General features: G+C 36.3%; 1 protein-coding gene across 1 annotated transcript in view; it reads right to left on the bottom strand.

The window, feature by feature from the left end:
• The window catches only part of LOC132395212 (nuclear pore membrane glycoprotein 210-like), a 128456-nt gene that overhangs the window by 73589 nt on the left and 30428 nt on the right, over positions 1 to 24439 (bottom strand). Inside the window, exons 6-10 of the mRNA XM_059971500.1 lie at positions 22462 to 22594; positions 19840 to 19998; positions 17840 to 17908; positions 16891 to 16997; positions 4 to 144 (exon numbers count right to left, since the gene is read on the bottom strand). Of these exons, the coding sequence (XP_059827483.1) occupies positions 4 to 144; positions 16891 to 16997; positions 17840 to 17908; positions 19840 to 19998; positions 22462 to 22594 (609 nt within the window). The remainder of the gene's footprint in view (positions 1 to 3; positions 145 to 16890; positions 16998 to 17839; positions 17909 to 19839; positions 19999 to 22461; positions 22595 to 24439) is intronic.

Below are 24439 nucleotides of genomic sequence, written 5' to 3'. Positions count from 1 at the left end.
TACCTGCCCAAATACCCCAAACAATGTTGCATTAATTACTGCTCGGCCATTCGACAAAACATTAACATAATGAAAAGTTCCATTCCTCAGTGTTTTCAGAGTTTGGAAATGCGACTTTGGAAGGACAGTAGCAATATTTAAGTTCTAGGAGAGAACAGAAGTTTCTAAACATTTTGTTTTCCATTATATTTCTAACAAAAGGTTTCCTTTAATTTTATCTGCAATATCATTTTGCAGATAAAATTAAACAGTGGTTCTATGACTGAAATAAATTGCAGTTGTGGGAACTAAATTCTTCCATCTAGAAATATTACTTCTTGCAGAATGTTTACTAGCACCTACTAAATCAGAATTAGAATCATATTTATTATCAATGTCATCATGAAATTTGCTCTTTTGCGACAGCTGTACAGCAAAAGACAAAATTACAAAAGTAAAAAAATAGTGCAAATGATGTATAACGAGTTATTATTCATGGATTCATTCATCATTCAGAAATCCAATAATGGAGGGAAAGAAGCTGTTTTTAAAATGTTGAGTGTGGGCCTTCAGACTCCTGTACCTCCTCCCTGATGGTAGGAATGAAAAGAGGGCATATTTGGATGGTGAGGGTCTTTAATGATAGATACTGCCTTCATTCTGTGTACTGAGAGGTCTATACTAGACTGTGGTGCATCTAGTCAGAATGCTCTCCAGTGTACATTGATAGGGAATTTGAAGTCTTAGGTGACATACCCAACTTCCTCATGAAGTATAGCCACTAGTGTGCCATCTTTATGATGCAAGCCCCTTGAAGAATTGCAGACTAATTTTAAATTGTGCAACCTAATATTAACTGGTGTTACCCATTCATGAAATTGATGACACAATAATTTAACAAAAATTGGTTTTCAAATTGCAAATTGTATAAATAATGAGGAAGCATAACACCTTGTATGATTCCATAAGACCCTAAGATAGAGGAGCAGAATTAGACTATTTGGTCCTTTGAATCTGCTCTGTCATTCAAATTTGGCTGATATTTTTTCATCTATATTCTTCAGCCTTCTTCCCATAATGGTTGATCCCTTTATCAAGAACATCAATATTTTCTCACATCAGAAGGAACAGGATAAATGATTCAGAATCAAGTTTAATATCACTGGTATATGTCATGAAATTTGTTGTTTTGCAGCAGTACATTACAATACATAGTATTAAAACTATAAATTACAATCATCGTCATGGCTATCCCTCGAGGTTGAGGATGATGGTCTTCGTTCCGATGATCTATTTATGGGCTCTCAAGTGCCATATGAGTCCGATCTTGGCTTTGAGAATACTTCCGCATTCAGGACAGGTAGTTCCAGACAGCAGATCGGGCTTTGGTTGTTGCTGCCTCTCTTTCCATTTTTTTCTCTTTTCTTCTAATGCTGCACATCTGGTGGCTTCGAAAGTTGCTGTACCTTCTCAGATGATAGTTTGCCAGAGTTTCCTGTCCTTGGCATTGGTTTCCCAAATGTTGATGTCAACGTTACATTTCTTCATGTTGGCTTTTAAGACGTCCTTGAATCTCTTCTGTTGTCCGCCTCTTTTACATTGCCTTTTTTAAGCTGGGAGTAGAAGATTTGTTTCAGCAGACATTCGTCTTTCATCCGAACAACATGACCGCTCCATCTTAGTTGGTTATTGATGACATAGGCTTCAATGCTTGTTGTTTTTGCTTCATTTAGCATGCTGACATTGGTTCTTCTATCTTCCCAGCTGATAGTTAAGATGTTTCAAAGACAGTGTTTATGGAACTTTTCAAGTGCCTTCAGATGTTGTTGGTGTGTTGTCCAGGTTTCTGATGCATACAGGAGTGTTGGGATCATCACTGCTTTGTACACTAACATTTTGGTGCTTGTTCTGACGTCACGATAATTAAAGACTCTTGTTTGGAGACATCCAAAAGCTGTTCCAGCGCATTTAAGATGATGTTGGATCTCGTCATTAAGGTCGACATTGGAGGAGAGATGACTGCCAAGATACGGAAAGTGGTCCACGTTTTCCAGGGTTGTTTCACAAAGTTGAATTGATGGTTCCAATTTGTCTCAGTTGGTGATGGTTGGTAGATGATTTGAGTCTTCTTGGAATTGATGGTAAGTCCAGGTTTCATGTATACACGGTTGAAGGCAGTCAGAATCTGTTGTAGGTGGTTTTGTGAGAGAGCTGCAACACTGTTGTCATCTGTGTATTGGAACTCAATGAGGGAATTTGTGGATGTCTTGTTTTTGGACTTGAGATGGGCAAGATTGAAAAGTCCGCCATCAGTTCTGTAGGCAAGTTCGATTCTTGGGGAGTAGGTTGTCCTTGATGATGTGGATGATTGTCGCAATAAAGATGGTGAAGAAAGTTGGGGCAATCACGCATCCCTGTTTTACTCCTGATTTGACTTGAAAAGGCTCACAGTTATTGTTGCTGACCATGACTGTGACAAGCATGCCATCGTGGAAGAGTCTCAGGATTCGAATGTACTTTTCAGGGCATCCATAGGTGGTTAGGACATCCCATAGGAGTTCCCTTGATACCGAGTCAAAGGCTTTGATGAGGTCAATGAATGCCGTGTACTAAGGTTGAAGTTGTTCACGACATCTTTCTTGTAGTTGTCGCATTGTGAAGATCACGTCGATTGCTCCATGTGATGGTCTAAAGCCAGCTTTTGTCTCCAGAAGGATCTTCTCCACTAAAGGCTTGTGCTGGTTATTCATGATGCAGGTGAGGATCTTTCCTGCTGTTGCTAACAGGGAAATTCCACGATAGTTTCTGCATTCGAATCAATCACCTTTCCTTTTTTAGATGGTAACAATTGCTGAGTCTCTAAAGTCTGCTGGTATGTTTTCATTTATTCAGATCTTTATGAGAAATTGATGCAGTTGGTAATGAAGTGGGTTACCTCCAATTTTGTAGACCTCGGCTGGTATTCCATCGAGTCCAGCGGCCTTGTTGTTTTTCAAGGTTTTGATGGCTTCCTTGACTTCTTCAAGTGTTGGTATTTTGCTTAAGGAGTCGTCAATGGGCTGTTTTGGAATGTTGTTAATCACATTCCTGTCAAATGAGATGGTTTGATTTAGAAGATCTTCAAAGTGCTCCCTTCATCTAGAATTGATGTCAGCAGTGCTCTTCAGGATGGTTGAACCATCTTTGCTTTTGAGAGGGGCTTGACTGTGAGTGGATGAGCCAAAAATAGCTTTAGTTGCATTAAAAAAGTCTTGAGTGTCGCTGTTGGATTGAGCTAGTTGTTGGATTTTCTGAGCTTTCTTCCTCCACCATTGGTTTTTCAGGTTTCAGGTGCTCTTCTGGACTGCAGCCTTGCATTCCTGATAGCGTTTCCTTTTGGCAGCCGATTGTTGGTCATTTTGTAAGATGATGAAAGCTTTTTCTTTTCGCCGACGAGTGGAGTAGTTTTTCATTATCATTGAACCAATCCTGATGTTTTCTGTCTTGAACCCAATTGTATTTTTGCAGGAGGTGATGATAGCGTTCTTCAATTGACTCCAGTGTTCTTCTACAGATGGTGGGATTTGTTGAGGCAGTTGTTCTTGAAGATTTTGATGGAACTTCTATGAATGGTTGATGTCTTGAAGGATGTCAACATTGAATTTCTTAATATTGTTCTGATTTTGGTGTTTCCTTTTGGGTTGAATCTTCATTCTCATGGTGGACGAGATGAGTCAATGGTCTGTTCAGCACTTGTTGGCACTAGTAACAGCTCTTATTATCAGTACAGCTTGCTTATCCTGAGATTGTACAAGGATGTACTCGATGAGGTGCCGGTGTTTGGAGTGTGGATGCTGCCAAGAGACTTTGTGCCTGTTTTTCTGGCAAAATACAGTGTTTGTAATCACCAGGTTGTGTTCAGCACATTTGGTGAGGAGGAGTGTTTCATTGATGTTGATCTTGCCAACTCCTTCCTTTCTCATTATTCCAGTCCACAGCCCATGACCTTTCCCGACTCTGGCATTGATGTCTCCCAAGAGAATGATCTTGTGGTTGTTGGGAACAGAGGAAAGGACATCATCAAGTTGGGCGTAGAAGTTCATCTTTACTTCATCTTCAGATTCCAAAGTTGGAGCATAGGCGCTGATGATGGTAGCATGTTGGTTCTTGATGAGCTGGATTTGCAGAGTCATGAGACATCCATTGATTTCCAGTGGTTTTTCTGTCAGCTTCTGAAGTAGGCTGTTTTGGATGGCAAAACCTACTCCATGGATCCTTGGTTGTTCAGGATCAAGTCCTTTCCAGAAAAAGGTGCATTGACCTTGCTTTTCCTTTAGTTCCCATCTCCAGCTCTGTGGGTCTCACTCAGAGCAACAATGTCAAAGTTGAATTTTTGGAGTTCCCGGGCAACAAAGGCAGTTCTCCTCTCTGGTCAGTCTGAGTTTGAGTTATCCATCAGAGTTCATATATTCCAAGTTGCAAATTTCATAGTTTCACTTCTCGATGTTTTTCGACTGCATGATGATGATCCTTCTGTACGTGGTTTTCTAGACAGGATGAGGTGAAGCAGACTATTTTAAAGGCACCTTTTCTAGCCCCCTCCCATTTCGGGGTGAGCAGAGTGGATTCTAAATAGGGTTGCTCAGACGTGAATACTGCTACTGAAGAACTTTCCTGCTTCTGTCCAAAAGTTGAGTGACTGAATCAAGTATTCACCGCTTTTGTGCCAGTTCTTGACTAGCAGCTTCCAGCCATCACTTTGACTGCTCCCGTTGCTGTCCCCTGATCACTGAAAGACATGAAGAAGTGGCCCACAGAGTGAAGACGCCCGTGCATGTATTTGTTTAATGTGTACTTGATTTTGCAATCAAGAAGCACACAATACTTCACAAATCAACCAACTGATCCCAATGGCATGGACACCACAATGATTGGAGCTGATGGGTTTGTTGCAGCCTTCATTCGCATTCACAGCTGCTGAGTTCAAAGTAACTTAATCCGCCTGTTCCACCGTTGAGGTCTTGGTTGGATTGTTCTTGGTCAGGGACCTTACCCTCGACCTTACCACCATGGGTGACCCTACCAGGAGCATAGCTCCTGTTGGCATCGCTCTTGGGATCTCAGGACCACACAAACTTCTCCACCATGACAAGGTGACAATCCACGGAGAAGTATAAATTACAATAAGAAGTATATATTGTTACGAACCCCGTAACTGGGTTACTTACCAGCAAAGATAGAGGCGTCCGTTAGAGTCTGGTGATACTATTTTTAACAGTATTTATTAGTAAAAATACACAAAAATAACATCAATGCAGATATACAGATAATATACGTCGTCAATACTAAACCTAAAAGTGCGGGTATAATAATAACCAATAAGAAATAAGCTCTATCGTTGTCTAGGGGATAATGAATTGTCCGATGGAAATATAAAGTTCGTTTCAGTTCACACAGGCTGCCGTCGTTTGTTTGTCACTGTGTTGCAATTGTTGGAGAGAGAGAGAGATAGAAGAATGGGAACAGTTACCGCTATTGTTTTTGCCAACCTTCCTTTATGATTTCAATCCGTCGGTGTCTCGTTGTTGTGGCCGTTCAAGTATAACCTCTCCTTTAGCTAAACCGTTCTTCTGTGATGAGCCCGCCACCCAGGCAAGGGAGGATACACACGAGCTCTCACCGGCTTTCGCTATAAAACACTGTCACTGGATTTCTAGTGTTTCTCCTGGTGTGTCTGAGGGTTGTTCCCCAAACCCCTTTTTTATCCTCACTCACAGGGTCTCAGATGTCAATCAGGTTGGGATGATGCAATCCCTCAACCAGACCACTCTGGTTGTCCCCTGAGGGGTTTCAATGACCAGTACAGTACTCAATACACAATTCCTTCTCCAAGAGACAATAGCAGTTATCAATGGTTCCGTTCCGCTTTTGTTAAGAGACATTCCACCTGGTTGTGTATTCTGCGTTGTCTATAACAAATGCCTTTGCTGTGATCCTGCGTCTCTCTCTCTCTCTCTCTCTCTCATTTCCTGGGTCTCAGACCCGAAATAATAATAATCTTGCGATTCTCAAAAAGAAGGGGGGGGGATTGGCGATTCTGGACCCTTCTGTCCATCAGATTTGCTCCTCATTCGTAACAATATAAAAAATAAATTAAGTAAATAGTGCAAAAAGAGAAGGAAAAATACTGAGGAAGTGTTCATGGGTTCATTATCCTTTAAGAAATCTGAAGGTGGAGGGGAAGGATTTGGCTGTAAAACCTTGAGTGTGTGTCATTAGGCTCATGCACCTCTTCAATGGTAGCAATGAGAAGAAGGCATAGCCTGGGTGATGGGTGTCCTTATTGATAGATGCTGTCTTTTTGAGGCATCACCTTTTGAAGGTCCTGAGGAAGAGACTTGCCCTTAAACAGTTTATTCATTTCCACAGATGTTGCCTTACCTGCTGAGACCATTCAGTATTTTGTGTGCATTGCCTTTTGAAGGTGTCCTGGATGGTGGAAAGGCTAGTGCCCATGATGGAGCTGGCTGAGCTTACAACTTTCTGCAGCTTTTTCTGATCCTATGCAGTGTCCCCTCCACACCAGACAGTGATACAACCAGTTAGAATGCTCTCCACAGTATGTCTTTGGTGACATACCAACTCTCCTCAAACTCCTGATGAAATATTGCTGCTGCCGTACCTTCTTTGTAACTGCATCAACATATTGGGCCCAGGATAGATCTTCAGAAATATTGACACCCAAGAACTGGGCTGATGTGTGTTCTCTTGACTTACCCTTCTGAAATTCTGCCAACAATAGTTGTAGTCTGCAAATTTATAGATGGCATTTGAGCTGTACCTATCCACATAGTAGTGGGTGTAGAGAGAGTAGAGCAGTGGGCTAAGCACACATCCTTGAGGTGTGGCAGTGTTGAGTGTCAGTGAGGAGGAGATGTTATTTCCAATCTGCACATATTGTGTTCTCCTGATGAGGAAGTCAAGGATCCTGTTCCAGAGGGAGGTACAGAGGCGTATGTTTTGAGGCTTTTTGATTAGAACTGAGGGTATGATCTTGTTGAACACTGAGCTGTAGTCAAATAAACAGCAGGCTGATATAGCTATTACTATTGTCCAGGTGATCCAAGGTCAAGTGGAGAAGCAGTAAGATTGCATCTGCTGTAGATTTGTTACGGAAATAGTCAAATTGCAGAGGCCCTGGTCCTTGCTTAGGCAGGAGTTGATTCATGACCAACCTCTCAAAGTATTTCACCACTGTATATGTGAGTGCCACAGAGAATTGGTCATTCTCCCTGCTCTTCTTAGGCATTGGTATGATTATTGCTCTTTTGAGGCAGGTGGGAGATTCCAAATGTAGCAGTGAGAGATTGAAGATGTCCTTGAACACTCCAATTCCACTCCAACCAATTGGTTGGCACAGGTTTTCAGAGGTCTACCTGGTATACCAGCAGTGCCTGATGCCTTGTGAGGGTTCACCCTTTTGAAAGATGTTCTGATGTCAGCCTCTGAGACAGAGATCACAGGATCACTGGATGTTGCAGGGATCTGCATCGATGCAGTTTTATTTTCACTTTCAAAGTGTGTATAAAAGGCATTGAGCTCAAATGGGAGTGAAGCATCACTGTCATTGTTGATGTTAAATTTTGCTTTGTAGGACATAACGGCCTGCAAACCCTGTCAGAGTTGATGTGTATCCGATTCCATCTATAACCTCAATCAGAATTGTTCTCTTGCTCTTAAGACAGTCTTCTGTAGGTCACACCTGGACTTCTTGTATAGTTCTGGATCACTGCTCTTGAGAATACCATGAGAAACCTACTGGCTGTCGATGGAGTAGCAGCATTTTTTTTAGTTGCTCCTACTCTACTTAATTTACTGTTTCCAACTTGTTTTGAAAACTTACTTTTAAATGCAATATTGTTTTATGATGTGGGGTACCGAAGCTACTAAAAAAGAAGAGGACCCTCCTATATCTTTCGTATCTATTATGGAGACAATTTGGAAGCATAAAAATAAATTTTCAGAGGAGTCCCAGCAGAAATTCCGGCAACTCAGCGCTAAATTTAAACGAATGGATGTAAAATTGGATTCTATACAAAAAACTTTAAGGGAACATGATAAACGGATAAAAGAGAATGAAGACACTTTGATGATGTTGGATACGAAGATTGATGTCCTGGAAAAGATCTGTGATAAACAGTCAAAGGTTAATGAAAAATTAAGATAGAAGATTATCGACTTAGAAAATAGAAGCAGAAGAAATAATTTACGAATTCTGGGTTTTAAAGAGATAATGGAAGGCAATCAGCCTTCATAAATGTTTTGCAAACCTTTTGGCTAACTTATTTCTGAATATTTTAAAATCTCCACCTAAGATAGACCGAGCTCATAGATCGCCAGTACCAAGACCTCCTCCAGGAGAACGACTCCGTTCAGTGATAATTTGTCTTCACCACTTTCAAACAAAGGAACTTTTAATTCGTGAATCTTGTTGGAAAGGTATGATTGATTATGAAGGCCAGAAGATCAGAATTATGGAGGATTCTTCACCCGAGATGTTGAATGAATGCTTCAAGTTTAAAAAGGTTATGTCAGAATTGTATAATAAAGGTTTTAAACCCTCTCTTCGTTACCCTTCTCATCTTAGAATCATTTTGAAAAATGGTTCCGTTCAACTCAAGAGGTGCAGGATTTTTTAATTTCAGAATCTGTATCAGAAGTTTAACTGTTCAGTAATTTCCTACATAAATCTATGTTGCATCTGCCTGATGGATCCTTTTTTTAGAATCAACCGTCTAACTGTTCAGTACTTTCTTTTATGAACAATTGTTTTTGTTTACTTTTGGTATACCTTCATATCTAATTTTTTTGTACTTTTATTTCTTTGCTTAGAAAATTAAGGATTTAACATCAGGAAGTGTTCATTGAGTTAATACTTTCCAAGTTAATAATTTCTGAATTTTCTTAGTTCTTTTTAATATTTTATACTGTATTTTTTCATGAGGTTTTTTTAAATAAGTTTAATTTTGCTCTATTTTTTGTTGAGTCTTGGTGGAATGCAATTAACCTTGAAAATTTTTTTAAGCTCAGGCAGTAGATTGTTTTGGGAGGGTAATGTTGGTAGGTTTAGCTTTTGACTGCCCTTTGGTTGACTTTCTCTCTTTGGGTGGGGGGGTTAGGGGGTGGATTTCTTCTTTTCTATCAGCTGTTTGGTTCTCTTAGCTTCAATTGTTGCTTGGTTACTTTATCTTAAAGTTCATTGTTTGGATTTAATATATATTCCAGCGGTTTTTATTCTAACCTCTCTTTTAAGTAATGTTTAAAATGGACCATACTATCAATTTACTTAGTTTTACTGTGAAAGGATTAAACCATCCTATGAAATATAATAAGATATTTAATTATATTAGAAATTGAATGTCTCAATTATTTTTTTTACAAGAAAACCTGTTTGTAAATGTGAAAATTTACATCTTTTCATCCATTTGAAGGGCTTATTTTTTCATTCCTCCTTTCAGGCTAAGGCCAGAGGAGTTTTGATTCTCATAGACAATTCAGTTTCTTTCGTTCAACATAATGTAGTGTCTGATACCAATGGGTGTTTTGTTATAGTGTCAGGGAAATTAGATAATAAATCAGTGGTCTTTGCTAATTTATATGCCCCAAATATAGATTATCCAGGTTTTTCTGAACGCCTTTTTTTTTTGCTTTTACCAGATTTAAGTCTGTATTCTGTGGTTTTAGGAGGAGACTTCAACTGTTGCTTAGACCTTGTTTTAGATTGCTCATCTTGTAAACGATTGACTTTTAGTAGATCTGTCTCCTTTATCCAATCTTTTCTAATGAAATGTGATATTGTTGATGTTTGGCTCTTTTTGCATTGAACAGATAAAGAGTACTCATTTTTTTCTCATGTTCATCATACATATACCAGGATTATTTTTTTCTTGATAGTCAATTGATTCCATTGGTTCAATCCAGTGAATATAAAGAAATTGCTATTTCAGATCATGCATTTGTGTTTTTATCTTTAAATCTTCCAGGTGTCTCCCAAATAAACAGATTCTGGCATTTTAATCCAAATATGTTATCTGATAAGGAGTTTTAAAAATTTTTGGAGAGACAAATTGCTCTTTTTTTTTTGAAGAGAATACGCCAGAAGAGACTTCTAGTCTTAATTTATGGGATGCTTTTAAGGCTTATATTAGAGAAAAAAAATATTTCTTTTACCACGTGTTAAGAAAAAAGCTAGTATGGAGAGAATTGAATTAGCCAATCAGTTGAAATGATTAGACCAAAAATATGCTTTGGCTCCAGATCCTGTTTTATATAAAAGATGTGTTGAAATTAAAACTAAATACGAACTTTTAAGTTATTCAATTGAAACTCAACTTTTAAAAGATAAAAGTCTGTTTTATGTTCATGGAGATAAAATGTTTAACCAATTAAAGAGCTCTATAGTTAAACACTAAATTAAAGAAATTTGTAAAGCTAATGATGATAAAACATCTGATCATTTAGAAATAAAGGATACTTCTAGAGAATTCTATTCTAAACTTTATAGTTCTGATCCTCCTAAAGATAATACTGTAGTGAATAATTTCTCAGATCGATTAAACATTCCCACACTTCCTGATGATAATCGAAAATTGCTGGATCAACCCATTTCTAATGAGGAAATTGCTGAGGTTGTTCACTTGGGGAAGGCTCTGGGTCCTGATGGATTTTCTGGAGAATTTTATAAGGCTTTTTCCTCTTTGCTTATACCTCATTTATATTCAGTCCTTTCGGACTCTTTTAAATCAGGTAGGTTGTCACAATCTTTTTATGAAGCCTCTATTTTGCTTATTCTAAAAAGAATAAGAATCCAACTGAATGTTCTTCTTCTAGACCAATTTTCTTACTTAATGTTCATACTAAAATTTAATCTAAACTTTTGGCTTGTAGGATTGAAAATATTTTGCCACCTATTATTTCTGATGATCAGACTGGATTTATCAAAAATTGATACTCCCACTTTAATATTGTCATTTATTGAATGTTACTTATTCTCCTACTAAAGAGATATCGGATTGTGTGATATCCTTAGATGCTGAGAAAGCCTTTGATCGGGTTGAATGGAATTATTTATTTAAAACTTTAGAAAAATTTAACTTTGGGCCTGATTTTATTCAATGGATTAAATTCCTTTATCTATCTCCCTCCACTCAGGTTCTTACTAACTCTCAGAATTCTAAACCATTTAAATTTCAACATGGAACTAGACAGATTGTCCTTTGAGTCCTTTGCTTTTTGATGTGGTCTTAGAACCTTCAGCTATTGCTTTCCGGGTATCTAATGATATCACTGGTATTTTAAGGAGGGGTATTACCCACAAAGTCTAGCTTTATGCTGATGACCTATTGCTCTACATTTCTAATGTGACGCCTTCTTTACCTTCTGTACTTTCTTTAGCCTCCTGCTTTAGTCAGTTTTCAGGGTATAAACTTAACTTTCATAAGAGTGAACTTTTTCCTTTGAATAACTTGATATTAGTTAATACTAACCTTCCTTTTAAAATTGTAAGAAATCAATTTACTTATTTGAGCGTAACAATTACTAAGAATTATAAATTCCTTTTTAAAGAAAAAATTTTTACACTTCTGAATTATGTTAAGAAGGCACTATCAAATTGGTCACCCCTCCCTTTATCATTGATTGGCCGAATTAATTCTATTAAAATGAATATTTTGCTTAAATTTTTATATCTATTTCAGGCCATACCTGTTTTTATTCCTAAATCTTTTCAATTCTCTGTATTCTATTATATCTTCTTATATACGGAAAAAGAAAATTTCTCAATTAGACAAGGTTCATCTTCAAAAAGCTAAAAAGAATGGAGGTTTAGCCATACCCAATTTTAGGCTTTATTACTGGACATTCAATATACAGAATCTTACGTTTCGGTTGTATTACATTAATCGAGAGGACTGTCCAGTCCTTTAGAAGCTAATTCTGTTAATTAATTTTCCATCATTTCTCTTCTCGGATCCTCGATTCCTTTAAGTAATTTAACTGATCATTTTGTAGTGAAACACACTTTGAGGATTTGAGTACAATTTAGAAAATATTTTGGTTTATTGAGTTTTTCACTTTCAAGTCCCTTTTTTCTAACTATTTTTTAAACCTTCTATGACTGATGTAGTTTTTAAAGAATGGAATAGATTGGGAATTAAATATTTTCAGGATTTGTTTGTAGGAGATAGTCTCTCTTCATTTGAACAATTGTCAGCTAAGTATAGCCTACCCGAAACACACTTCTTTTTGATATTTACAAATTAGAGACTTTTTGCATTCTCAAGTACATACATTTCCTAAAAGTCCAGATAAGAATTTACTTGATACAATTTTTAATTTGAAACCCTTCCATAATGGATCTATATCTAATATTTATGGTATGTTGTTGGGAATGAGAAATATTCCTTTAGACAAAATTTAAAATCTCTGGGAAGATTTACAGATTCCAATTTCTGAGGATACTTGGAATGAAATGTTTAAATTGGTTAATACTTTATCATTATGTGCCTGTCATTCCCTTCTACAATTTAAAGTGGTTCATAGGGCCCATTAAAGATAAGCTGTCTCATTTTTATTCTGATATATCTCCCTATTGTGATAGATGTAACAATGGAGAATCTTCACTAATTCATATGTTTTGGGCTTGTCCAACACTTGAAAAATACTGGAAGGAAGTATTCAAAAGTTTTTGGGTGCTTTTTAAAGTAAATTTTAAACATAATCCTTTGGCTGCCTTATTCGGTATTGTTGGAGGAAATGATATTATTTTGGAGACACATGATTTACACATTTTGGCTTTTATTTCTCTTATAGCCAGGAGGGCATTGTTGCTTAAGTGGAAGGATGGGGCATTGTTGCTTAAGTGGAAGGATGGCACTCCGCCTACTCATACTCCTTGGTTAAATTATGTTATGCCTTGCTTAAATTTAGAGAAGATTCGCTGTTCAATTTCTGAACCTAGACAAGATTTTTTAACATTGTGGGGACCTTTTTTGAATTATTTTCAAAATCTTTGATTTGCTATTAAGCACAGATATTGGCTAATATTATGTTTTACTACATGATATCGATTCTTTTCCTTTTCTTTTTTTTAACCAAACAGCTGTTTTTTTTCTTATAGTGGGTTTAGATTTTTTGTATAATAATATTATCTCTTTTCAATATTATGGTTAAATTTAATTTATATGGATATGAGGTAATGAGACTATATTTGTGATTCCAATATATTGTAATCGATATATATTATATATCCTACTGTAGTCTGTATTCTTTTAAGTAAGAAATCCATAAAAATATTGAAAAAGAAATAGAATACCACAGATCTAGTTCTTAGCAGACCAAGAATCTCTTGGTTTATGCATGGCTTTTGATTTAGGTATGTCTGGTATGTTCTTGAAGGCACACGCTCATCCATATAGGTTTTGATGAAATCGGTGAGAACTGTGGCACATTATTCAGACTCAAAGATGAATCCCTGAATATTGTCCAGTCCACTGACTTAAAGCAGTCCTGAGAGCTCTTCTCCACTTCTCTTGGTCCTCAGCACTGGTGCTGCGGTTTTTAGTCTCTGCCTATTCACAGGGAGTATAAGTACAACCAGGTGATTAGACTTTTTAAAGTGTGGGCGTGGGATTGCACAGTAAGAATTTTTGATGGTGGTATAACAGTGATCAACTGTGTTGGCTCCTCTGGTTCCACAGGTGATATGTTGGTGGTAATTGTTCTAAGATTTCTTCAAGCTGGTTAAAATCTCCCACAATGATAGGGAAGACATCAGGGTGCGTAGCTTCACGCCTGCTGATTGTGTTGCTCAGCTTCTCCAGTGCCAGCCTGATGTTGGCCTGAGGTGGAATGTATACCACTACCAAGATTATGGTGGATAACTCCCTTGGCAGATAAAATGGACAACATGTGGCTGTTAGGTCTTCCAGGTCAAGTGACCAGGCCTGAGACAGAACTGCTATGTTTGTGCACCACAATGAGTTAATCATCAAGCATATTCCACCTCCTCTGCCTTTAAGAGACTGTGTTGTCCTGTTTTTGCGGAGAATGGTGAAGCCATTGAGCTACAGTGCTGTGTCCAAATGGTAGGTGTGAACTATGTTTCCATGAAGCAAAGTACATAGCAGTCTCTGATGTCCCTCAATCAGGTATAGCAATCTTGCTCTGAGGTTGTCAATTTTATTTTCCAGAGACTTTACATTCACCTGCAGGATAGTCGGGAGTGAAAGTCCAAAGCCTCTGTGTTTCAATTTAACTTGTAAATTGTTGTGGCATCCCTGCTTCTGCTTTCTTAAAAGGAACTGCACTTGCAACCTGAGTATGCTGTCCAAGGTTTGTTGATTTTGCGTATTGATAATTCTGTTTACACATCTTAAAACTATATTGTTTACTGAAGTACCCATGGCTATGACTGTGAATTTCAGCTGCAGTAGCCCTAAACAAGAATATTTGATGGTTTCCATCGGAGCTGCACACAGTTGCCTCTTAATGGCGCAGTTTCGAGCCATTGGTTCTTTCCAAGTTAGTCTCTTTGGGTCTGAAATTTTCACTTTTCTCCTATATTATTAAAATCATAAATTTGCTTCTAAAAGCTTAACAAATACATTTGCTAATGTAAATTCTGATTAAATCTGGACAAAAGAATTACAGTATCAAACTTCCCATTCCAGTATTAAAACCATGTACCAACTACTATTAAGCAGTTAAAATTATGTATATTCAAGAAACATGAAAAGGAAAGGTTCAGAGGGATATGGACAAATGCACGAAGACTGGAATGGTAGGCAACTTGGTTGACGTAGACAAGTTGGGCCTAAGAGCATGCTTCTGAGCTGTACAACTCTATGACTCTGAACATAATTCCAGAAATTAATCCTGCCATTGTCTTAAACACACTAAAGTAGCATATTGTACTCTTCCTCCAAACTTCATTTCAGTGATGTCAATGAAACGAAGTTGAGCAGGTGTGATCTTCTGGCATTACAAAGTAGTGTGCTTAGTGCTCCCAACAAAAACTAGATTTTGGTATCTGTCAGCAATACATTCTGAAAGCTATATCTTCTTCATGTACATTCTGCAGATTGAGGTGCATTCAATGGAAAGCTTTTTAACTAATTTTTATCCACTGAAATTAGCATTTGAAAAATCACAAGCAATGTACTGTATTGGCTTTCTGTTTTCTGATATTCAGATTTGCAAACTGTGCTAACAAGTAAGTAAAAACATTGTTTTACAGAAAGTGGATTTAGATGGTTGGTCTTATTTTGTTTACACAACTGACAGTAAATTAGAATCTCTGATTCAATTTCAATCCCTAAAATGTAAGTTACCATAAAGAAATCTATTTCCTTATTAATAAGCATTACATAACCAAAAAAAGTATTATCAAGAAATAGTTGTGAAGAAGATTCAAGACTCCAGAATTGACTAAGATAAGATTCCCTTCAATTAACACATTCCATAAAACTGCTTATCCCCTGAAGTTAAAACCATGAGAAAGACTGGCTAGGAATAAATTCCTGAAGTGTTATTAATCTCCATTTTAAGCACAAAGTGGTTATGTTTCAGATTCTTCTTTATCTGCTATTTTCTGATTTTCTGTTCTTCTATATTACATTTCATAATCACTTTTGCAAATGACAACATAATACTAAGATTTATTAAAATATCATACTTATCCCTATTTATTGATTCTCATAAAATATAAATTCACCATTGTTGTAGGTAAATTCTTAGATGGCAACGAGGTATTAGAAAGTGAGATAGATCAGTTGGTTGGGTGGTGTCGTAACAACACAAATTTGTACTCAAAAGTCATCAAGACCAAGGAAACAAATGTGGACTTCAGGAAGGGAAAGTTGGGAGAACGTGCACCAGTCCTCATTAATGGGCCAGCAATGGAAAGAGTGAACAGCTTTAAGTTCCTATTTGCTAACATTTCAGAGGCTCTGTCCTGGACCCAAAACATGGATGTATTTATGAAGAAGGCACACCAATAGGAGTCATTAGGAGTCTGAGGAGATTTGTAATGTCATAAAAGATTCTTGCAAATGTCTGTAGATGTACAGTAGATTGCACTCTGACTGAGGAATCACAGCTTGGTATGGAGGCTCCAATACACAAGATTTCAAGAGGCTGCAGAGGATTATAGTCATCCAGCTCAATAATGGGCACTATCCTCCTCATCATCAAATGCACCTTCAAGAGGCACTGCCTCAAAATGGCAGCACCCACCATTAAAGACTTTCATCATCCAGGGCATGCCCTCTCCTCATTACCACTAGAAAGGAGGAGGTACAGCAGCCTGAAGGTGCATACTCAATGATTCAGAAACAACTTCGTCCCCTCAGCTATTAGATTTCTAATGGTCCATGAACCTCATAATTCCCAACCTTTGTACTGCTTACTTAATTTATAATTTTTAGTAATGTTATGTCTTTGCACTGTACTGCTGCCATAAAACAACAAACTTCATGTAATATAAGACACTGATAATAAACCTGATACTGATTAACAATATTTTTAATTCAAGGAAGAAAAGTCAAAAGGTTATATATATTTTTTCCTTAATGTACTGGGTTCTTGATGTTGGAGTCCTTTGCAATAAGGAGTTCTTAAAGAATGGAATTTGCAATTGCTTAAAACTACAGAATGCCTGCAAAGATATGGCAGGTGAGAGTACCATCTCTACATTGCAAAATAAATCAGTGGTAAATCTTGGCATTCCTAGGCACAATTAAGTTAATCTATAATAAGTGCTACAAACATGAATAACATCTAAAATTTGAAATGGATTAAGTATTTGAGTTTTATCCTCAAGGACATCCATACAGAAAGACATTCCCAAAGGTCATAACTGAATTATCAACTTACATCAGATAAATAAACTTTATTACTCTTTTTGTCGTAAACTTCCACAGTAAATTCATAATTTCGTCCGACTTCCAGAACCCATCTTTCTCCAGGCAGGACAGAAAAACCTGAATTAACCAAAAGACCAAAGTTTAAATTACTTTCAATTTTAAATTACACTCACTGTGGAAAACCACCTCTAGAATACATATTTTAGAAAATCCAACAGATCCATACTTGATTTTCTTTACATTCCTTATAATGTGTGTGTTCTATATGAATCAAGAAAACAAATGTACCTTAAAAGCTTAGACATCTGATCTTTATACCATATTAAATAGTTAACAGCTGGCAGAGAAACAGTGAAATTATAATCTTGAAACCAAAGTTTAACCCGTTTAAGTGATATTATACTAATGCATCTTTTAAAACAATTTTTTAAAAATCATTTATGTGGTAGAAGTTGCAAAAATAACTTGTTCAAAGTTTATTGTGGAGTTAAAGCCGGGACAACTTTATCGTCTGAAGGACAAATTAGGATTCAAGTACCTTATGTATTAGGTCAGTTCGCTAACAGCTCAAGTTCTGAATTTACAGCTGAAATCTTTCCATCTAATATTTCTTATATACTGATACAAAGATGTTTGATCTGCATTGCTTAGCTCCACTGTGAAGCAGTAGCTCTTGAAGAACTACTCCCTGTAGCTGAGATGGGCTTCCATCTGGCTACATTATCATCATGGAAAAGTTTCCTAGCATCATTGCTTTGCAGAAAATTCACCTCTTAGAAAATGATAGACAGGAAATGGCTGTTACTGTAGATACCAAATCAGCAGAGCTAATTTAATTGAAACTAAGTACAACTAAAGTGGGTTATACTTTAATTTATTCCACTTAAATTAGCCAATTTAATATTTCATATCTCAGTTCATTGAACATTCCTGCCAGATAAAATCAATATAATACCAACCTAGAAAACCAGCTTGGACAACATATATTGTACAGTTGGGTAGATGAGAAAGTCCCTGCATGTGAATGTCTTTATTTTAGTTAAACCATAATAAGCCTGGTAATATTTTTTTAAATGCAGAATTATAAATAATTAGTTACTCAGAAATTATTATATGCTCTTTGTTTATTATCCAAGACGTAATACTGCATAAGGAAATCAAAAATATTTTAATAACATACCAAACCAATGTTAAAATCTAATACTGTAGTCATAATAGTGCAGCATTTCAAAGCACAAGTCTCTGACTTCAACCTTTATGCAAGTTGACTTCATTTGCTGGCTAGTCTAGATTCATTTATATGCACTGAGACAGAATTAATTAGTATCTTATATTAAATATTCCACCATAGAAATATGATTGTTGAATGATAAAATTTCACATTTAGCTTGAATTTGACAAACTTAAGTCCAAAACTTCAGTATTAACCTTAAATAAATAAAGGTAACTAAATTTATGTGAACAGTCAATTAGTTAAGTCAGATTAGGCAAGTTAAAATAGTCCTTAGATAACAGAAAAAGCTAAGGTTAGAATTAGTTACAAGAGTTAACAAGAAATGGTTTATAAAGTTAGAAAGACAAATGTCATTAAGGAATGGAAGAACTTTACAAACCTGTAAAAATTGACAAAATGGGGAAAATGAATATGAAAATAAACTGGCAAGAAATGTAGAATTACGGTGCAAGAATTTCTACAGTTATGTAAAAAGAGAACGTATTGCATCCTAGTAGTTCAGTCAGGTAAATATAGTACACCTAGATTTCTAAACAAAAGGATTATTGTAAGAAACATAGGATTATATACCTGAGGTTAACATATTAATATGGATAGTAGACTGATCAACAGATAACAAAAAATAAATAAGCACAAATGAGTAGTTTTAAGTCAATGACTAACAAGTGGGATGCCTCAAAGATCAGCATTGAGGGCTCTGCTATTTACAAGCTATATTAATTAGATATAAGAACTGACAAAACATTTGATGACAATTTGAAAAGGTACACAAAGGGTCTTTTCAGATTTTGATAGGTTAAATGAGTGGGCAAAAACATGGCAGATGGAATCTGGGGAAGGGAAATGTATAGAGATTCTATGGAACCACACCAAGAGGGCAACATAAAGTCTGATTATATTTATCTCTCTCTCTCTCTCTCTAAATATATATATACATACACACATACACCTACATACACACCTGCCCAACAGGTGGGGGAGTCAAGGTTTACTATCAAACCTTATATGCTTAAAACTTGAAGTGATCTAATTCATATAAATGAGATTCTGTGACACTGTATGATATTTCATGGCAAGTTAAATCTGATTTGACTGGTTTAAAAGGCACAATGCAAATTCCAATCATAAAATTAATTGATCTCAGGAAAAAAAAGTATGGCATGAGAAAAGCAAAACTAAAATTATGTAACAGATAAAAAACTTAAGAAAAGGATTACTTGGAAAGTTTTCCACATATTTTAAGTATTACTGTACCTACACAAGAAAGTAAAGAAGTAGCATCTCATTTTCCGCACACATTGCTTAGAGACTCATGTTTGGTCAGTTGCACTAAATGAGTTAGATAATAGCACAGCATTTTGTACTTTGCCACTGAAATTTGAATATCTTTTTATTTCAAACCTGCTTTTAAAAAGTTAATTTTAGTATTTATGCATAGATTTAAATATTCCATCAAATAATAAAATGAATAGATTACATTCTACTTTGTTAATGATGAAATTATAGATTTATCATAACTATCAATTTTCTGTCTTTAGTTTTCTTGTGCAATCACAAAATACACATCAACAGCACGTTCTGTAATACTAACATACTATGCTGATATGCTGAAAGTGACAGATTTTACAGTAATATGGATTTTTTTCCACTTTAGTAAGTTACTACAGGAAATAAAATTATCTGAACAACACTGTAATAGAAAGTATGTTTTTGAAAAAAGGATACGTTTATGGGTAAGAAATAAGATGGTCCATCCTGTATGTACTCCTAAGACAGTGGAGGAGTCAGAATCCAGCTTTGCAACTGTTCCATTTCTTCCTCCAGCAGAGCTCACTTCATTATTTTGTAATTTCAATCTATACTGTTCAGATGGCATCTTGACTTCTAAAAGAGTATTAAGAAATAGATTATTCTAAACATTATACACAGACAAGTTGAAGTGCAGAGACATGTTTAACTGGTGAAATCTGGACAAAAGTTGTCTCCTTGCCCAGATATAATACTTACAGTACAACTGGCCACATTTCTTATAGCCATTTGATGATGGTTTATCTAATCAAATTCTTTGTTTAACAAGACATTAAAATAACATATACTAAGTTTCCTTGGTCCTCAGCTTATAGGCAACTGACCTCTGAATTTGGCAATAATCCCTTGCAACTTTGACCACCTTCAACAAAATTCTACCACCAGACAACCTTCCCCTCTCATGCCAGCAATGCAAAGAGGTCATTTACTTTGCAACTTCCTAGTCCACCCTTCCATGTCCATCAACAAAATAGAGGTACACTGCTGATGAGGTTACTATGGGAATAACATTCTCTTCCATAGATGCAGCAGGAGGTGGGTGGTGGAACCTTTTTTGAAAGTCATAAAAGCACAAAACTGATGCTTTGGAAGGATTTTGTTTTAGGATTCCAATTTAGCACTTTTAACAGGGTAAAATGTCCTGTGTGTCTCAAAGTGTGTTAACAAAGTTTTGACACAAAGATACATGGGACGTTAGATTATGTGACCAAATGTTAGTGAAAGGAGCATTTTAAGAAAGAATGCTAGGCAGGCATAGATGTTCAGATAGGGAATTGTAGACCAATAGTATATCAATTAAGAATAACAGTATATAAGTGTCTAGAAATAGAGGAAAGTGAAACTAGGAAAGATTGCAGAGACAAGAACGGCAATGCTAAAGATAGCTTTGAAAAAGAGTATTAATATCTGAAAATTCAGATGCTGCTTAATTGGAAGCTAGTCAGCTAGTAGAACAAAAAAAGGAAACCAGAAAAAAATTGACTCAGTAAATACCAGGAAAGCAATCAATGTGAAAATAAAGACAGTTCATCTGCTTATAGTTAATAGTGTATCATGTAGACATTGTATTCACTAGAACATTTTTTTACATCAGGATTTGGAATTTACTTCCAGGTTGCATTGTGCAGGAAGATTTAAATGTGCTTTTTTTTTGTTCTATATGTAAATAGAGAAATATTTGAAAGGAAGCAGTTTCCAGGGTTATGGAGAAAACATGAGAGTGACTAAATGGACAGAGCAAGGATGGACTCAATAGGTCATATAGCCTCCTTCTGTGCTGTAACCTTTGATTCTGAAGGCTGGTATATTCAATGATGATAGGATGAGTCCCAATTGTCAAAATGCAACTGAGACTTTCACTGTGGAGTATCATATATGGAAATAAAGTGAGGATAGAAAATGAAAAGCATATTGTGAAAAAAATATTGGTGAAATTTTATCAGTCTAGCCATACCGTAAACCTATCACTGAATATACATCCGTAAGACTACAACAAATCGACTCGATACACAGGAAGTCTATTTGCTTCTAAAATGGATAAAATATTCATTTAAGGTCTACCAGAAATCAGCAAAACCAAAAAGAGACCCTGGCCAGTTTCCCTGTACACCTAAAGATACACATATTTCTCTATTACAGAACATCGTTGACAGACATTTGTAGATTAATCATTCTCAATATTCCTACAAGGCATTTAATGGAATTGGAAAAAACTCCAAGGCTACAATATTAAGTTATATATTTTGTTCCTTTCCCCTCTCCATTTCTTTTGTTATTAGTATCATTTAATGATATAAATAACAATAGTTGAACAGAGCGAGGTTAAATGTGTGGGAGTGTTACCACAATGCTGAAAGCAACATATAGAGAACAATACTTTTTTTGTGAAATTCAATACATGTGAAACTTGTATCCAGATCTCTTGTGGCTAGTATATTAACAAAGACCAAATGTAAGCCAGTTGTTTTTTAACACACCAAAACAGATCTTGCATAACTTCTTTTTTTGCAGTATTCTCCTTAGCAAATGTAATTTTCATGTAAAATTAATGTAGGTTTAAAGATGAAAATGCCACGTCCTGCATTTTTATCTGAAGACCAGGAAGAGGTGTGGCAGTACACCGCTTATTATTTGCAGGGAATCTGTACAAGGGGTATTTTTGTGTCACATTATTTGGCTTAGTTGGGTGCATATTCAGGCAATTATGAATCAGGTACTTCATACTGTATTAACCAAGGTACTCACTCCATAGTTATTTAATGAGAGATTTTAAAAAATCAAAGAAATTTCACTTTTGGTTCAATGTTTTAATTCATCTAAAGACTAATGCATTAAATTGGAAAATGTATTTTAATAGCTCACCTGTTGGTATATATGTATAAAATGCATGTGTTAATATCAGTACACTAAAAGAAAATTGTTCTTTAGTCTAAAGTTGTTTTCAAGCTATCCCAAAAGAATGTATTACATTATATGCAAAGTAACATACACAGTTCTGCTTATGGCAGATTTCTACTTAGTTTGCCAATAGGAATTTACCTGTCATTTTTCCATTTACTAATTTAGCAACTTTATAGTGAATAGAAGCTCCCACTAATAGGTAAACATCATGTGCAGGACTTAAAATTATGTTTTCCAAAATAATAAGGCGTATTACTGCAGCAGGAACGTGCTAGAAAACACAAAATCACAAGTTAGAATAACTCACCACCTCTAATCAACATCCTACCACATTTCAGGCCATTAAATATTTTATCAAGCGATAAAATAAATCTATTGAGGAAGTTCGAATCTGAACCTGCATGAACTTCAATCCAATATACTCCCATAGTAACAAAACTGTAATAATCAAATCTATGATACCAGGGATCAAACCACTGTGTTTAGTACTCTGTTGATCAAAATTAATTAACAAATTGTCAAGTTAATTACAAATAGAGAACGCCCAACACAGATTATAAGGCTTAAGAAAGAAATTAGGAGAGCCAGAAGGGGCTATGAAAAGGTCTTGGCGGACAGGATTAAGGAAAACCCCAAGGCATTCTACAAATACAGTCGGCCCTCCTTATCCATGGGGGATTGGTTCCGGGACCCCCCGCGGATATCAAAAAAACATGGATGCTCAAGTCCCTTATTTAACCTGTCTCAGTACGGTGCTCTTTAGCACCTAGCAGAACCCCGGACCTTATTTAACCTGTATCAGTGCCCTGGATATTAGGACCTGGTGGTGCAGCTCTGAATCCGCAGTGTTTCTGTTCACGAAAATAATCACGATCGCAATTGAAAATAAAGTGGAAATAATAAAGTGATCAGAAAGAGGTGAAATGCCATCAGTCATTGGAAAAGCGTTAGGCTACAGTCGGTCAACAATCGGAACAATTTTAAAAGATAAAGTGAGAATAATGAAGCATTTGAAAGGCCCTGCCCTGATGAAAGCTACAATTATTACTAAGCAACGCAGTGGTTTAATTATTGAAATACATATGTTTCTTAAGTGTTTTATATGCATAGAAAGGTAAAATATATGCTATATACTAAGACAAACGTTTTACTAACTGAGGCTACATAATACTGAATGTAACTGTTCCGACTTCAAATCTGACTTAAAGACAGACTCAGGAATGGAACTCGTTCATAACCCAGGGACTACGTGTACGTGTGAATCATCTCTAGATTACTTATAATACCTAATACAATGTAAATGCTATGTAAATAGTTGTTATACTGTATTGTTTAGGGAATAATGACAAGAAAAAAATAGTCTGTTCATGCTCAAACAATGAGTGCCAGAGAGAGAACTTCTGGGTTTTCCCGATCCGTGGTTGGTTGAATCCACGCATGCGGAACCTGCAGATAAGGAAGGCCGACTGCATGTGAAGATCAAGAGGATAAGATGTGAGAGAATAGGACCAATCAAGTGTGACAGTGGAAAAGTGTGTATGAAACAGGAGGAGATAGCAGAGGTTCTTATTGAGTACTTTGCTGCAATATTCACTATGAAAAAGGACCTTGGTGATTGTAGGACTGACTTACAGTGGACTGAAAAGCTAAGAAAGAGGATGTGCTGGAGCTTTTGGAGAGCATCAAGTTGGATAAGTCACCAGGATCGGACGATTAATCTACTGTGGGAGGCGAGGGAAGAGACTGCTGAGCCTCTGGCGATGATCCTTGCATCATCAATGGGGATGGGAGAGGCTTCAGAGGATTGGAGGGTTGTGGATGTTATTCCATTATTCAAGAAAGGGAGTAGATATAGCCCAGGAAATTATAGACCAATAAGCCTTACTTCAGAGGTTGATAAGTTGATGGAGAAGATCCTGAGAGGCAGGATTTATGAACATTTAGAGAGGTATAATATGATTAGGAATAGTCAGCATGGCTTAGTCAAGGGCAGGTCGTGCCTTACGAGCCTGACTGAATTTTTTGAGGATATGACTAAATACATTGATGAAGGTGGAGCAGTAGATGTAGTGTATATGGACTTCAGCAAGGCATTTGATAAGGTACCACATGCAAG

This window comes from Hypanus sabinus, chromosome 6, assembly GCF_030144855.1.
Source record: "Hypanus sabinus isolate sHypSab1 chromosome 6, sHypSab1.hap1, whole genome shotgun sequence".
In the NCBI taxonomy this organism is placed as follows: domain Eukaryota; kingdom Metazoa; phylum Chordata; class Chondrichthyes; order Myliobatiformes; family Dasyatidae; genus Hypanus; species Hypanus sabinus.
The sequence above is the reverse complement of the archived record's forward strand: the minus strand, read 5'-3'. Positions and strand labels throughout refer to the sequence as shown.